Here is a 17,312-nt window from a genome sequence, read left to right on the forward strand (position 1 = left end):
ATAAGGAACGTTCTCTACCTGTAAAATAATCATGTCCGGCCGATACTGTTTCCGCAGTCCCATTTCAAACATCAGAAACTTGAGCATGTTAAATGCCTCCTCCTCACCCATGTGAAGCAGCAAGATGCCCGCTACAAAGCTGAGGCCTTGGCAGTACCCCACCTCCTGGTCTAGAAGCGAGTAGGCCTTCAGAATGTTGTAGAGTGACAGCTGCCCCGCCCCAAGCTGGGCCGAGAAGTACGGATGTGTCGGGAAGGTTCGCCCTGCAAAAACAACATGCGGTAGACCTAATTAAAAAAAAAAAGAAAGCCTGTTGAACCAGAAATCTGATGGGCTTCACGGGGAGGAACGGATCTTTGGAAGCTGGATCATAAATCAGCGCTGTACACAAGGGCAGGTGGTTGTTCTGAGAATAATGCGAGCAATTAAAAATCAGCAGTTATTGATGCTTTTTTGGTGGCGGTTCAGGTGAAAAACATTGGGACTACCCTCGGTCCTGTAGGTATCTGGATTTTGAGCTCCGGCAAAAAGAAAACTGTCAATCCTCTAAACTTGGGTCTAACTCTCCAGAGGGGCAGATAGCTGCGGCTCTTGGCCGCCCTGTCCCACGGCACCTGCAGGCAGCCCAAGGCCCCACGGCGCTGCGGACACTCCCTGATCCACCCTCCCCAGCCCGCACGTATTCGGCCTGCAAATGCTTCACACCACACGTGTATTTCTGTACTTTTAAACCACAGGTGGTGCTTTGAAACAGCCTGAGAAGCAGCAGGTGTTTTCTTTTACACAAAACAGTTACCTTCCAGAAAGAAGTTAAAAAAAAAAACCCTCAACATCCTGATTATTTTCACAAAAAGCTGGTGTTCAGTTAAGGTTTAAAGACTTTTGTCCAGGAGGCTTTTGGGGCTGATATCTATCAAATCCCACCTCACCCCCCCTCCTTCTGGAATGTGCCTGACGGGGAAGTGTGTTTCCAGGGAGAAAAGTACTTGATTGAGGTGGGGGGGAACGTCTAGAGCCACACCAAGGGCCAAATTGGACCCAGGTGAGAATCAGGGCCTCATCTGGATCAGCAAAGGCAGAAGGTGCATCCAGGCCACAAGGTAATTGTTCACCTTAATTATTCGGCCTCAGCAAGGGGAGGGCGACACATTCGTGTGTTCTTCCTCAGCCTCACAAGAAAGCATTTCATCAATCCAAATCGGTTTGTCTGATTTTGATTTAGGAGGACAACAACAGTCTAACTACTTTCCTGATTTCTTGTCCTGCAGTCATTTCTTGCCTACTCTACCTCTTCCCCCAACTGTCCCCAAACGCACCATGAACATGTCACCCCCACTGCTGGAGAGCAGGGACAGCCTCCAGTACTTGAAGAACCAATTCTACATACCCAGCCTGGGAGCTCTGCACACCTCCTCATCCACTCTCCCAGTGGCATCCTCTACTCCAGGGCGTAGCCTGGGAGTGGGGCGGGGGTGTGTGCAGAGCGGTCAGTGCCCGTGTGAGTAAGAGAGGGGGTACTCACCCCTGTACACCTTCCTAGTCTACAACAGCATGTGCGACTCAACCATAAGGAGACATTTTCTGGCAGCCACATTCAAAAGCAACAGGTAAAATTAATTTTAAGACTGTTTAACCCAACATACACAAATGTTATACCAACACATAATCAATACACAAACTACTGAGACAGTCTGCATTCCTCCTTTTCATGCTAAGCCTTTGAAACCCAGTGTCCTCCTCACACTGATGGCACGTCTCAGTTTGGAGCAGCTGTATTTCCAGTGCTCGGTAAGCACCGTACTGACCCGCACAGGTGAAGCTCTTTCCCCGGATTCTCCAAGCAGCGAGGGCAAAGGTATAGAGCAGGCTCTTCACGCCATCACCCCCGCCTGCTGCCCAGCCGATGGTGCCCTTCCCACCTCCGCCTATTTTGCACATCGCCCCGCCCCAGCCCAGCACACACCCCGCCCTCCGGTGGCCTCTGCCTCTCGGACAGGTCCAGGTGGGAGAACACACAGGCCTCAGGAGGCATGCAGCAATGCCAGGAAGGATCTGGCCCCCTTTCACTGTGTCCCTGTGAGCACTTCTGCTTACCGGACCACCCTCTTATATCAGATACCACCCCTACAGAAACAAGATCTGGCACTCATTGGTCCTGCCTGTGGAGTAGGCATTTTTAAGTTTATTTTTACTTTTATTATTATAGTTGACATACAATGCCATGTCAGCTTCAGGGGTACAACACATTGATTCAACAGTTCTACACATGACTCAGTATGCACCATGTGACCTTATTACAATACTGTCAACCACATTCCCTATGCTCTCCTTTTCATCTCTGACTTACTTCGTAACTGGACATTATAGCCCTCTCTTCATTCCCTTCACCTATTTTGCCTCCCTCCCTCCTCTAGCAACCACTAGTTTCTCTATGTTTATGAGTCTGTTTATATATAAGTGAAAGCACCTGGTATTTGTCTTTGTCTTCTTTCACTTAAGCATAATACCCTCTAGATCCATCCATGTTGCAAATGGCAAGATTTCATTCTTTTTTTAATGGCCGAATAATATTGCACTGTATATATACCACATCTTCATCCATTCATCTATCGATGGGGGACATTCCTCATTTAATCCCTGCAAGGCTCCTAAGAGGATGAGCCCAGGAGGCTGGGGAGTGACTGGTGCCACTTGGACCACTCAATAATGGTCAGATTTGGGGCAGGGCATTCACAGGCATCACGTCCTGTGTAATCACAATGGATCTGTGCTTAGAAGGGTCTCGTGCTGGGTTTAATGCTCCGCTGTCACAGTCTTGAAATTCTTAATTTTTGAAAGAGGGATTCTGCATTTTCATTTTGCAACACGCCCTGCGAATTATCTAATACCCTGTTTGAGGCAGGCAGCCCCCGGTAGCTTCCTGGGGTTGCTAAAGCCACGTCACCTACAGCTTTGCCACCAAGCAATTATGAGAAAACAAACCTTAGGCCAAATTCCATCAAACATATGACCTTTATTAGCATGCTGATGTGAAAAAAAGAACCACCTAAGAACTTCTTGTGCTCTGTCCTCAGGCCTCTAACAGGCACCCCTTGGGAAAGGTCAGTGGGAGGAAGGTACTGAGGCGGTCTGACGGCAGAGCCAGGCCACCAACAGTCCCACACCGATGTTCCGTTGAGCACAAGGACACGGCCCCAGTGGGCCACTGGTGGCAAGGCCCCGACACTCTCTGATCAACTACAGATCTTGAACGTTATCCAGTTTCACCAGTTAAAAGCTACATGTAGCATCATCTCTTATGCTAAGCACAAACCCTCAGATGTACATTTCAGTGGCATCTGAAGTACATCAGCAACCCTCTGCACTGTGGGTCCCTGACTTAGGGAACTTCGAAAAACCAACCAAGAACTCTAGGTGGGGACAGAACTTTTCTTACGAGACCATCCATCACACTGGTAATACTCCATGAAGCATTTTAGGCAGGTCACCACACAAACAAGAACATCACCCTCATTTTATTCATGAGAAAAATGTGGAAGGTGAAAGAAAGCATCAGCCCTTCCATCAAATCACCCGGCTAGGAAGTGGCAAACCCAGGACCTGAACGCTGGTCCCGAGCTCCAGAGACTGAGTTCTCATACTGCAGATGTCAAAGTGAAAAGCATGGGAATTGGGAAAACACAGCAACGACCGCTCACGGTGTCCCTGGCTCATAGCATGAGCTGTCAGGAGAGCCAGGGGCCCGCGTTCCTTTTCTCATGGGGAGTTCACGTCCTCCACCTCCTCAGCCAAGCCCTCCCCTGGGGAGTCCTGGCTGCTCCATCGCGGGTAGTGTTTCCACACACTCCCTGGGACTGGGCACTACCTCCTCACTGGTCCTAGCCGTGTGACCTCGGGCACTTGGCTAATTCCCACACCTCCACTTCTCACCTGCTCCTGCTGGGGGCCGCTGTGAGGGTTAAATGCAGGAGAGTGTGCGTGCCTGCGGTGACGCCACACAGAGCTAGCCCAGATTGAGTACTGGCCACTGGGGTGGGGTGCTCCAAATGACCACCAAGCCTGCTTTCTGAGAAACAGGGTTATTCATGTAGATCTTTTCAAGCAGCGGCACACAGCAACACACCTGCTCCTTGCCCTAAAGACTCTGCAGGCGAGATGTGGGCTTTTCAAAGTACTCACGTGAGCACGGTAACAGCAACACCTGCCCTGTGCTCAGAGCTCCCTGTGCGACAGGAACTGTGTCATGGAACTGAAAGACCAACCCTTTCTCGGCCCTTAAGAAACTCACAGTCTGGTAGAACAAAAGAGAGAAATCCAGAAAAATGCAAATATTTACTAACTGCAGGACTTGCACAGGGTGCTGGGCACAAGAGGGACGTGGCCCTGCTTGCACAGGACTTCACGAGAATGAGGGGGACCACTTCAGATGACTGATGGTTCTAGTGGTTCTCTTCCATCAGGTGGTGGTAGCAAACATAGAGAGGAGAGGTAAAGAACTACAGTTTACGGAGATGAGCCTGAAAACCAAGAGGCCTGGCCCAGACACAGGACAGGAGTCCGGGAAGGCTGTCTGGAGGAAGTGACTCTTCAACTGACCCAAGCAGCGGAAAGAGGCATGAACATGGAGCGGGGGTGGGGGTGGGGTGGGGGGTGGGGGGTGGTGTAGCACACAGGCAGCAGGAAGCCCGCAGGCTGGACGCCAGACTGCTAATGGGCATGGCTCACAGGTCTGGGGCTGGCCATCAGGAGAGAGGATGGGAGAGTTAAAAGCAGGGCCTGTAAGCGAACGGCTTGGGTACCAGGCTTAGCCTGTGGGTCATGTGAAGGCTGTGGAGTCAGCACAGGCGACCGAGGGGTCAGAGACATGTGCTTCCTCACTAAAGAAAACTCCAAGAGCCAGCCTGCAAGACAGCCCAGGGCAGGCGGAGACAAGAGGAGGTCAGCTGGGCCACGAGCCAGGGAGCGGTCACAGGCCCTAAACTTGGAGAGCAATGGTGGGGCAGCAAATAGGGCCGGACTCCAGACTTACTCTCGGGGCAGAGACTTAGACTGAGAGAAGGGCGTGCAGACGGCGGAGTGTCTAGCATGGGAAACCAGATGAGTCATCAAAATGAACTGATCAGGAAGAGCAGACTGGGGCAGAGGGTAGAGCGCTGGCAAATCCCTATCTGGACCTATAAAGCTTGGGGAATTTCATAAATGTGACCAACTCAGTAGAGTTCTGCAATCTCTCAACCAAAGCCCTTGAAGGAAATGCATGTCACGATTCAGAATCTGTGAATTTTAGAAAGGTGACACAGTGCACTGGTTGTATATTACCTAACCCCTAGCAGGGCTGAGGATCAAACACACTTACATGTCTGCAGAGACACACAGAAAAAGCCACACTGAGGACAACAGCCAAGTCTGCTAAGGCCTCCCGGCAGTTCAAGTCAAATTTTGCCTCCAAAGAGTTCAGGACTCACTACGTTCTGCCAAAAATGAGTTACAGGAAAACTTTTGGTTTTCGTCTTTTGGGTTTTAAAATTGCAGACACAGGATTATGGCCCTGTATTAATTTCTATTACAACTTACAGATTAGGTGAGAGGATAAATCACAGAATATTTTTAAGGGAAAGTACCTTTTCTGCTTCTGAATGCATAGCTAGAATCAGGCTTAACAAGTGCTATTCAACCTTGCTCCTGGAGGACTGACTTTTATGAAAGCGAAACCAGGGTAATTACCTAGACAGAAGGGACTCCCATGGTAAGTAGGAAGCTCGGAGGCATATGTGAGGAACAACTAGGTTTTATCTGAAGGCCTCGGACACTTGATACGAAGGAAAGGAAAGACACCATGGGGGGTGGGATGGGGTGGACTTCTTGGACCAGGAAGGAACTCAGTTCTCTTATTTCACCCATGCCACCTGAGCAGGAGGCATTATGCTCCCCATTTTAATAGTGGAGAAAAATCCCACAAGGCTTTTAGAATTTAGGTGAACATCTTACACACAACGTGGCATACGAGCTCTGACAAATGGAGAGAGAATCTTCCCAAGTGGATGTGTCCACGAGGCAGCGTGACCAAGTCAGGGGAGTGGCCCACGATCCCAACTGCAGCATGGAGGACCACCTAGCCTCTCTGAACCTCAGTCTCCTCTTCCTGACAAAGGGCAGAATGCATCCTTTGTGGCAAAGCCTGGCACAAGTGGGTGCTTCACACCCCACAGAAAACATACACAAACCCAGCTTCCAACTAAGACAGGGGAAAAAACCAACAAAAAAGGGACACATACAAGAGTTCTGTGGCATAAATGCACAACAGTTTCTATTTTAAGGTCGAGGTGCAACTACCGCCTTCCTGACCCTAACATTCCTCCTAAGCCTGAAAATCTCACATTCTAACAGACTTCCAGAGGCAAAGGAAAGTTTTCGCCCAGCAACTGATTCCTGTGAAATTTGGAATTCATAAACACGGGGAACTGAAAGCAGATATGAATTCCAAATAATAACAATAATACTAAATATCATCACCAATCTACATTCACCAAAACATCTGTGAACCTCAAACTTCCAGATCTTCAGTTATTACCCAAACCAGTCCAGTCTTTCATGTTGCAGTGTCAGAAGCTGTCACTGATTTTCTTTATGCAAGAAGCCTGTCCACACAAACCTGAATGAGCTGAAACAAATGTCCCGTGTGTTTCATGAGATTCCCAATGCAACTTCCTGTCCCACAGAGTCACAGAGCCTGGGACTCGGCACAGCAAGACAGGCCCCTACACCACTCCTAGGCTGGGGAACAGTCACAAGTCCCTGGTCTCCAGCTCCTGGCTAGAGGAGAAGAATGACTGCCCATCTGCCTTCGTAATGCAGTCCGCGTATTACACCGGATTCTATGTGGGGGGACACTGTTTTCCTACATTGCATTTTTCTAGGTCCATGGTTCTGAATGTACGGCTGGTCTTTCAGGAGTCCATGAGGTTGCCCTCTGTTCTCCACCTGTGTATCTATCTATCTATGCAAGGTTAGATTTTTCTTCATATATTTCAAGCAACATAAATGCAACAGATTGAATGTAGAAGCAAAAATGAGAAGCCAGTTAATTCTATTAAGCCAGACATTAAAATGTAAAACAATGCCTCCCACTAAATTTCTTTTATTTTGGAAAATGCATAGTTCATAATGATATGTTTATGTGTTTATTATAGTCCTTTTAAAATACCACCACAGCTCAACCACACTCCTGACTACACGCCCAGTAAACGGAGGAGGCAGGCCTCGTGAGCAGAAAAAGGACCAGGCAGATTAACAATGTTCCTGGACAATCTGCATCTGCATTCATATAATCCAGTATTGGGTACTGCAACCCTCCAACCCCATGTGGAAGGTACTAAGTTAGCACTGTGAAGGAAAAAAAGAAAAAACTCCTTTTATAAAGACCACATCTGTGCATGTGAATCCCCAGCACGGGACTGGAGTCTTGGGCAGTGCGCACATGAGAACATGTGTAGCCCCTTGCACCTCACTGCTCACTCAAAGCACATTAGCTACGAGCAAGCAGCTGTTTACTGTTTTTGTTTGAAGCCGGTGAAAAGGTTCTTGAGTGAGAGTCTGACTCAATGACACAGGCTATAGAAGGGAGCACCCCCACCTGCCCACCTGGGAGCAGCGCCCTGGCACTTCGAGACTCCAGCTTAGGAAAAGTCCCTCGCTTCTGCCAACCTAGAAGGAAAGTGAATAAAAATTATGAAACCCTCCCTACAAATGCAGCCAGGTAGAGTATGGGACCTGCTTTCTTTAAACTCCATTTTATCATTTGCTACCAAGTAGAGAAATGCAGGCCCTTTAGATTTCTCTCTAGGGCAGAGTCTCCCTCACCCTCAGAAGGAGACTGCAAAGTGGTGAGAGTCAAACCTGAGCACAAAGAAACTCCTGATTTGTATTAAAAAGACGTGTAATGATTTTGTGTCTTGTGTGTCTAAGTGGAGCCACGTGCTAGAAAGACCTAGAAGGAGACCCATGGTTCAGACATATTTCTAAACGACCTACAACTTAATTTCACGTAGTGCTCAACAGTCTATGTGTTCACCCTTCTAAGGGATGTTTTCCGGGGATGAATCTTTCCTTCTCTGTCATTTTGCAGGTGAGGATGAGCTTCCTTCCAGCAGTTCTCAAACACGAACCACATCCAGAATGACCTGAGCACCTGTGGCTGTGCACACCCCCGGCCCCCACCCAGAAACTCTCCTTCGGCAGCACATTGGCGAGGGTGGCCTTAGGAATGTGTTTTTCACAAGGTCTTCAAGGGGTCCTGCAAGTGACCCCTACCTGGCCCTGGGAGAAACGCCATTCCAGCCTACTCTGTCCACACCTTCCTGACTTAATCTCAGGGAGAGCCCGGTCCCCACAGCTTTGTTCACTTGGCTACAGCTGCTCCAGGAGGCCAAAGGTCTCTCGGGCACACACGGGGCCACCCGCAAGGCTGTTCAGTCTGCAGCAGCCCCCACAGTTGCCAAACAAGGTCCTGTCTCTTGCCTCTTTCACCAAGAGCCTGGAGATATCTGCATCTACAGGGGCGGTGGTGACAAAGCAGCCCTCTGCCGTGACCCTTGGCCTCCCCATTGGCAGAAGAGGAGGAAGCCTAACAATCGAAGGATCTCCAAGTCTCCTTCCCTGACAAGACCTGTGATCTGAAGGTCTTCTTAGATTGCTGCATTTTGCTCTCACCAGAATGTGAGAAGGACTAGAGAGAAAAAATATGCTTTGTATAACTCCTCACAATTTTCATGAAATAACGGGGTTATCAGTGGTTCCGTGTCTGTCTTCCCCACTAGCAGGCGCACTTCTGAGAGGGCAAGGAACGTACCAGGTGCTCTGAACTACCTGTGGAATCACTGAAGGAGATGGAGCGGAGCCGGGGGTGGGGCAGAGAGAGAGTTCTTCTATAGGCACCTCATTTTTAGGAAACATCTGGCTGAGTCCAGTGAGCCCTGAAACCGGCTCCTCCCGTGTCTGGGCACATCTCTGCTAAATTCCACAATCAGTGACCCCAAGTTGGTAGCTTACAATTAATTAGTCAAGGGGGGAGTCTGCAAATTCTATTTGAGGACTTCTTCTGAGGGGTGTCGGGAGCTGGCTATTTGCCAGCACACTGTGGACCGGCATGAGGGATACAGGGAGAGTTCAGACCCCCACGAGAGGAGATGAGGTCATCCCACTTTATCATATGCACACTTAGTTCCGTCACTCTGAGGTTGAAGAGCGATCGATATGCCATTTAGATGAGCAATATGTTATCATGATGTGCTCTTGATAATACCAGAGACAATGACAGACCCTCTGGAATTATGTACGTAGCTATTGGTGTAGGAATTTATTACACTCGGGTTGTGACTGTTCAACTCATCTCCATAAAGGCACATCCCCAGTTGGACAGACAGGTGTTCTAGAACAAGATCGCTGCACGGCAAATTCTAGGTACTTTTCTGGTTTTTGCTATTAACGCTTTTTAGTTTCTCATGTGGGACTTGAACCCAAAGATGACACAGAAGGTGGTACTCGCTCTCAGCACCCATCTGCTGCTCATAAACAACCCATCTACTTCCCAAAGCACACAGGACTCAGCTTTTGTGGCGCAGCCAAGCAAGGCAAACTACCAGAAAGGGAGGGAGAAGGGAAAACCCTGCCTGCCCTGCTCCAGTCTTCTTAAACACTCTCAGACCATCCTTCATTCTGGAGGCTCTTCTCCTCCTCATCTTTTATGGACTCTAAAACAGCAAGGAGGAAATTCTTCTTTATAACACTTGGATTATAGCTCCTTTCCTTTAAGATACCAGGTAGGTTTTAGACCTTTGGTTAAACTATGTTAAGTGAAAGCAAAATTCAATACAATAGCCCCCATGCTGGCTTGTGGAGCCAACCGCGTCTCTGGACATCTGCTTTGCCTCTCATGGCAGCATGGGCATGGCTAGCCCCGGTTAGGTGTCACTGATGGCGGGTCTCTAGAAGTCCATCGAAAAATACTACCTCTGGTCACCAAAGACTCACCAGACCTCTGAGGAGTATATCAACTCTGTTACCACTTTACCGACCTATGAAACACAGACTAATAACACAAGTAATCGATGTGGGCAAGGGTTAGGAGCCGTCCCTGTCTCCATTCTTGGATTTCACGGTGTTCCCACGTTTCTGGATCTGTTCACATTTTGTTCCGGCTAAATCCCTCCTATCAGGGAAGAGGCTGGAGAGCCTCAGGGGTGGATGTACTGAGGGCAGGAAGGTGTGCGGGCTGGGATGTCAGGGAGAGGAGCCCCTGAAGTGGTAGAGGATAGAGGAAGGGAGCCTGAAAGGGGTCCCCAGCTGCTACTTTTAGTCAATGGCAGCTTTTAGTGTGGAAGTGGGGGCACAGAAAGGGAGCAGGATGCTTGGTGTCCATGCTGTCCACTCAGAAGAGAAAGGCTGCAATTACCTGTGGGCTGCACAAATGACTACAGCTGGAACCAGACTTAATGGGTGGGGCAGGTTCCTGAACTGAGAAGGATTTGCTAAGTACCCTCTGCTCAGCCCTGAGAGAAGTTATTTTCTCTTGGCTGGGTGTGGTCAACTCTGAACGTGCGTTGCCACGTAACGCGAGGCAGGAAAAGCTGCGTTGGTACAGAGTAGGCAGCTCCAAGAAAGCGGGAAGCTGTACAGTGTTCTGGAAGGGACATGATACAAAAACTAAGACGACCCAGGTTCCAGAACTTTGTGCCACTGCGTAGCTTGTAATTTGGGCAAAGTACACACGCCTCTCTGGGCTTTATTTATCACCTCTACAGTGGAAATAACATGTGCCCAATTTCATAGGGGGTAAAGTTGAAATTGGACAAAGCTTAAGAGTAAGTTTTAAAAGCTATAAAGCACTGCCTGACTACAGAGTCTGCTACTCTTACTCTTTGGAGGAAAACATCTTATGAAAAACTGACTACACTAACAGCTAATTTCAGAAAGGAAAGCAAGAGGCAGGAAAACAGAAACTCATGAAGACCCAAACTACAACCAACCAACAGGCATTCTATTCTTCCAGCCCGGACATAGAGGCCACTTCCTAAGAAAAACTGAAATGCTGACTTGTTTTTGCTCAGCACGACGCACCTTTACTGGGTCTCGCGTTAGCTGCCGTGCAGACCAAACAACCCACTGGGCAAATGCCGCCCGCTGGTGAGAGATGAGCGGGACGTGGTGAAGTTCGCAGAGATGGCAAAGTGAGGCCTCCCTGCACCCGACTGAGCGGAGCTCACAGGCCGCGTACCCTGGGCCCCGCTGCTCGGTGGTTTCCCCAGCTCCAGTCAGGACAGAAGTCAGGCTCCAGTAGGGGCCCTGGATAAAACCTGCAGAGATGCACGGAGGCTACTTGGAAAATGTACTGTTGTTGGAAACAGCTTCTTTTGGGCCTTGTGCGGGTATCCGGAGGGCATGTGAAGTGCAGGCCAGACCAGGACTGGGGAAGAAGTGAGCTGGAGGCGGCCAGTGCTGTCAGAGAGGGGTAGCTGCAGCTGGCTGGGGGAGGGGGCGGCCAGAGGGGTGAGGGTGGGGGGCACAGAGGGGTGAGGGTGGCAGGAAGGCAGGAACCAGAGGACAGCAGTGCCGTCTGGCTCTGCCCGTGAACGAGAAAAGGCAGAGTCTCGGTTCACACGGACCCAGTGCCAACCGGGGGACAGTCTGCAGTGGGCTCCCGGCGGGGGAGGCATCCCCACCCCGGGCCCTGGCGCTGATGTGGCCTCTTCTCCCACCTCTGCAGAAAAGTATGTCTGAGCACCAGGAGGCAGAGGGACGACGCTACCCAGGGAAGGAGAGAGGAATACTGAGGGGAAACTAAGAGAACATCTGGATGGAGGAGGGCAAAACGTGCTCCCTCCTCCTCGTCTCATCCCAGGAAGGAGTGGGGGGCAGATGGAGAAACTGGCTGTGCCTCCCACCCCCTTCCACCTATTCTCATTTTTCACTTCATTTCACGTGATAAGAACATAATGTCATTTTTCTGTTAGTCATCCCATTAGCAAACACAGTCGCCAGTTCACAAAACTGCTTTTCTGGGAGTCAGTGGGCCACATGGGCTCCAGCCCCGTGCCTCACACTTGTCCCCCCAGCCAGCCGTCTCCATGGGAACGCCCAGGGCTTCCGGGCTCAGGGGGCCTTGGGAAGGAGGGGCCTGCCTTCCAGAGGGGCCAGGTCCTGCCCTTTAACTGTGTGTCCCTGCTCCACAGGGCCAATCCCCTAAGGCTGTCATGGGGGTCTGGTGAGAGTGGGGCGCTAGCACAGTGCCCCCTGTTCAACAGCTCCGATTCCTCCAGCATCTCCCGTGACAGGCTCTGTCCTCAGAGCTGGGGGAACACTAGGACATCAACCTCAGGCCAGCCAGCAGAGAAGGGCCCTTAAAAGGCGCTGCCGGGTAACTGAGGACAGTGGCTGGAGAGGGGGGTTAAAGAGCACGCAGGCTCTGCAGTCCCACAGCTCAGTGGCACACCAGCTGTTATTCTAAGCCAGTTACTTAACCTCTCTGCGGTTCAATTTTCTCAACTCTCAACAGGGACAGAACAACACCTACCTAATCGTGTTGCGAAGACTAAAGAAGGGAGTTTAAGTAACTTTACACAACATTCAGCCCCAGGTAAAGTTACGTATTAGCTTTAACTGAAAATGATAATCGGAACAATAAGAAACACGGGAAGTATCATGGCAGGACAGCACGGGGTGGGACAGAAAGGCTTGACAGAAACACCTACTCCAGTCTGAAGGTGGGAGAAGAGGTTAGAGAGTCAGGGGCAGTTTCCTGGAGAGGACTGAGCTTGGACCTAGAGAAGAACTTGTATGAAGTCAACGCTTTATTTAATTTGCTACGTGGCTAGACAGGTAAGACTCCATGATGACTCATCTAGCCCACACCTCAAACTCCTGGGCAACAGCCTCCCTCCCTCCTGGCTGCTACACTGCAGGAAGCTCAGAGAGCCAGGCCACTGTGAGCACAGACAGCAACTCTGGGGAGCACTTGGCGGCGGCAGCCACAATGGACGTTCCAGAAGCAGGACCACAGCCCGAGCTCCTGCCACGTGGGGCCGGCAGGGTTCCTGGGAGCACCCCACCTCCACCCCACTCACAGCCACTGACGAGTCAGGGGCTCCTTCATACACCCTAGTGATATGCTAATTCCACGAGTCCTTCACTGGGGCAACTGCAGATATAGCCAATACACTGGTTCCATCTTAGTGTTTTTAACGCTGTTCAAGAGACAAGTTTGCCACCCTGTTCCCAAAATAAAATGGCCCAAAACCCACCCACAACTGTTTTCTACAAGTTTTCTAGTAAGTCTTGTTTGTAATTAGTAAAGACTAGGGAGTGGCTCCTGTAATTAGGCCAACATCGGTTCTGACACTTATGTTTTCCGGAATGTTCCTTCAGTGGACTATAAAACCTCCTATCGATATTGGAATTACTGAACTGAACTACGATCACGACCAGAGCCTTCAAGCAGAGCAGAGTTCACAAGCTGCCCAGACAAAAGAGAGATTTTTATATACTTGAAGGCACCTGTGATTACTCCAGGGCTTTTCCAATTCAAAGACTCAGTGATAAATTTTCATTGCTAAACCTAAAGGCAGATCACATAACTCAGACAGTCTCTTCACATTTTTCAGGTGAGTGAAGCTTCCATTTTCATGTCACATTGATTGCAGACTTACCGAGGTCAATAAGAATCGCATGCTGTTGGGAGGTGAGCCGTTTTAAGAGTTCTTTGTACGGCGTGTCCTTTGGCCGCTGTTTGCTGGGAAACTGGTGTTGAAGGCAGTACTGCTCTGCTAGGAATTTCCAGATTTCCCCCCGGAGATGACGTGGCACACCTTGGGGGGGGGGGGTGCGGGCAGAAAACAGATTTTATGCTCAGAGTACAACCTAATAATGAAGATGAGTTCAGTTTCATTCCACTGACCCAACCTCTTGTTCCATATGGATTAACAGCATCGAAATGGAAAGGAAACAACCAAAATTCTATTCTATCTGCTCCCCTTCCTGCCTCCCTCCACAGCCCCATCCTTCCCCCACCTCCCCGGCCCCTCACTTTCCCTTCAGCTCTCAAATACATACTTTGTTCGGACTGGGCTAGACCCAGGAAGGGATGAACTGGTGAATGACACGAGCCCCTATCTAGGGCCAATTCGTAACGTTCTAGGGACGGACGCCCAGGCACATAAAATTACAATGCACAACGTCGTCTCCTACAAGGGAGGTGAGCAGAGTGAGGGGGTTCAGATGAAGGAGAGCAAGAGGTCGTGGAATCCTTCACTTGTGTCAAGATGTCAGAGTGTGGGAGGAAGAGAGAAGACGAGTTGAAGGAAGGAACTAGAAGCCTGGGGCACAGTGCGCACGTGTGGAGGAGGCAGGTGGCAGTCAGGCTGGAAGGGTTTTATTAAGAGGCGACATGAAGGATAAACAACCTGCACTTTATTGAGCAGCCGTGGGGAGCTACGGAATGTTTTTGAGCTGGGGAGGGAGCAGTCTAATCGGGAAATGCTGCTTAGACACTGCGTGCCAAGTGGGCGGAGAAAGGGAGGAAAAGCTGGACACTGCCCACATAAATGTGCCTCGCAGAGCATTCAACCAATCTGTGAAAACAAGAAAAGCTATCCGAGAGCCTCTCTTCCATGTTTTAAACACAAGTGATTTGAATACTCAAAGTGATTAAAAATGTCATCTGAAACTATGAAAAGTTCTCTTAAAGCCGATGATGCTATTTAAGGCAAAGTTAGGTAGCAAGAGTGATGGTTTCGATTCAAAACTTTTTGGTTCACCATTCTGCTGTTGTTATGAGGCCCAGATGTGGAAATGGGGGAGAAGGGAGCCTGCAGAATAAGACACCAAATCTTTCTCATCTCTCACAGGAGCTCTCTTGAAAGAAAAGGAAGCTGCAGTTTAGGGACAAATTGCGACTGCTTTGTACACTTGCCAGCTACTCAGAGCGCCTGCCCAGGGAGGCTGTGTTCCTGGCTTTCCACTGGCCACGTCTGAGGGAAGTTTCAGCAGCAGGTGACATTTACCATGAGGTCACCAGGTGCTGCCACCATTCTAAGCAGTCTGTCATTGCTGAGGGAAAGAGGATGATGATCCTCATGGTAAAGACGAAGAAAATGAGGCCAACAAGCACAGATCCCTCACCCGAGATCACCCAGCAGCTGGTTCGGAGCAGAGCAGAGAAAGCACCTGCTGTTTCCCTCTTCATGTCTTCCCTGTCACAACAGTCAGACAAGCTGCTCCTCAGAGGGGTACTGGAAAAATGTATGTTGTGTTCCTGCCTGGCAGTCAGTAATAAAATCATCATCTGTGGCTCTGAACCAGGGAACACTCAAGGTCATTTATTACCAGATCCACAAGGAACTATTTAGAACAATCCCTCAGCCATCTCTTAGAAATACTCTAGGTGGGGTGGCTAGGTGGCTCAGCCGGTTGGGCATCTGACTCTTGATTTCAGCTCAGGTCTTGATCATGCGGTCGTTGAGCTCAAGCCTGCACTGGGCTCCATGCCCAGCATGGAAAAAAAAATTATACTTGGAAAAAAAAAAAAAACCTTATGAAATAAATAAATAAATACTCTAGGTATGGTAAGTAATTTGATTTTTCCCTTACACATACCAGTTGTAAAAGAATAAAAAAGGTGAGCCTGTGGGAGATACCCAGGGCCACACTTAACTGTGACCACATCTACACCTTCTCTAAATGCCGGTCTCACAGCATTCATCTCATGACCGTGTGTAGTCCCCCAGAAACACATGTCCTCATCCTAACCCCCAGAACCAGTGAATGTGATTTGGAACAAGAGTTTTTTATAGCTACAATGAAGGTCCTGAACTGAGATCATCATCCGGACTATGCAGGCGGGTCCCCTAGCCAAGGACATGGGTCTCTATAAGAGACGCAGGGGAGCAGGCAAGAGGGGCAGGCAGTGTGACCAGGAGGCAGAGACTGCAATGCCACAGCCCCAAGTCTAGAAATGCCAGCAGCCTCCACAGTGGCCAAGTACAGCCCGGCCAACACCTCCACTCCAGACTTCTGGCCCCCAGGAGTGCGAGAGAAAAAAGTCCTGTTGTTTTAGCCACCAACTTTGTAATCATTTGTTATGGTAGCAACAGGAAACCAATACACCCTGACGTCTGCCTTTGTATATTATTCCACTCCTCCTCTCTCTGCTGTCCCTGCTCAGAGAATACCTTACGGTGTGAGTACACATGCACACGCACGCGCAAGCCCTCAACATTTCAAACTATGTTAGAAGTAAATGTGGCTTGAAAAGCAGTCAACATGTTAAGTGATTTATAGTGGGGCTTTTCACAAAGTATTTTTTTCAGCCTGGGAAATTTTCCCAAAGTATGAGATGACCAATTTCCTCTTATTACTAAATCATTCTCATTATCTTACAGATCTTTATTTCTTGGAGGAAAAGAATACTCCTTGTGTCACTGGACTGTACCACATATTCTGGTATAGGAGAGCTTAGGTTTTGTGATTTAAAAACAAAGAGTCATGCAAGTTGGAGCCAGTGTCTTTGCTGAGAAGGACCTGGCACCCACTTCCCCAGGCTCAGTTTGCCTTCACTCGTAACCCACTCCTACCCCTGGCCTGCAAGCAAGGTTTGGCGTGGACAGGAGGCCTCTCTCCCCCAAACGTAAATACCTTTTTTATTTTTACTAACTTCAAAAGTAATTTGTGCTCACCATTTTTTTTTAAAAAGCCCTTCTAAAAATGCAAAAGATATAAAGAAAGTGAAAAACCACTCATAACTAGAGTGAACATATAATTCACCACCCAAAGTGGAAGCTCTTGAAAGCAAAGGGAGGAAGGTATTAATTATTTCACTGGGACAAGCTGTAAACTAGGGCTATGCTGGGTAAACCAGATGTATGGTCATCCTATTACTCGGATATCTGCAAATGTGTCATACATGGCTTCCTACATATGTGCACACAGAGAAATACAACTGTGAGACCGTGCACTACTTATCTCAGACATCTTCTGCATCAGTAATTATAAATCTGCATCACTTTCAAGGACTATGGCACAGGATGGTCACATGGTTGGGTTTTTGGGTTCTGTTTTGGTTTCTGACTCTATAATGCCACAATAAGCATTCGTCCTACTGCAGTGCATTTTTGACTGATTAATTTCCAGAACAGGTTTCTAGATGTGGCGTTGCTGGATCAAAGGTAAGAAGTGTTTGCATCTGGCCCATATTGCCAACTGCTCGGGTGGCCTTTTCACAATCTCATTCCTAACAAGTATGTGCCAGTTCATAAAGTTCTACC

The 17,312-nt window shown here is 49.1% G+C and overlaps 1 protein-coding gene across 9 annotated transcripts in view; it reads right to left on the reverse strand.

Annotated features, from left to right (window-relative positions):
* TBC1D1 (TBC1 domain family member 1) overlaps positions 1–17,312 on the reverse strand; it is a 226,308-nt gene that overhangs the window by 22,185 nt on the left and 186,811 nt on the right. For 5 of the 9 annotated variants that reach the window (XM_028090212.2, XM_028090227.2, XM_028090244.2 and 2 more), the window contains 2 exons: positions 13,701–13,859; positions 19–287 (listed from right to left, as the gene is read on the reverse strand). In XM_028090212.2, the coding sequence (XP_027946013.1) occupies positions 19–287; positions 13,701–13,859 (428 nt within the window). Of the gene's footprint in view, positions 1–18; positions 288–7,641; positions 7,664–13,700; positions 13,860–17,312 lie in introns of those variants that run through there. The other 4 variants (XM_028090290.2, XM_028090218.2, XM_028090236.2 and 1 more) reach the window with 2 other exon arrangements.

The sequence above is a fragment of the Eumetopias jubatus genome, unplaced genomic scaffold (assembly GCF_037043125.1).
Source record: "Eumetopias jubatus isolate StellerSeaLion01/CBP00866 unplaced genomic scaffold, mEumJub1_p1.0 scaffold_2, whole genome shotgun sequence".
In the NCBI taxonomy this organism is placed as follows: Eukaryota; Metazoa; Chordata; class Mammalia; order Carnivora; family Otariidae; genus Eumetopias; species Eumetopias jubatus.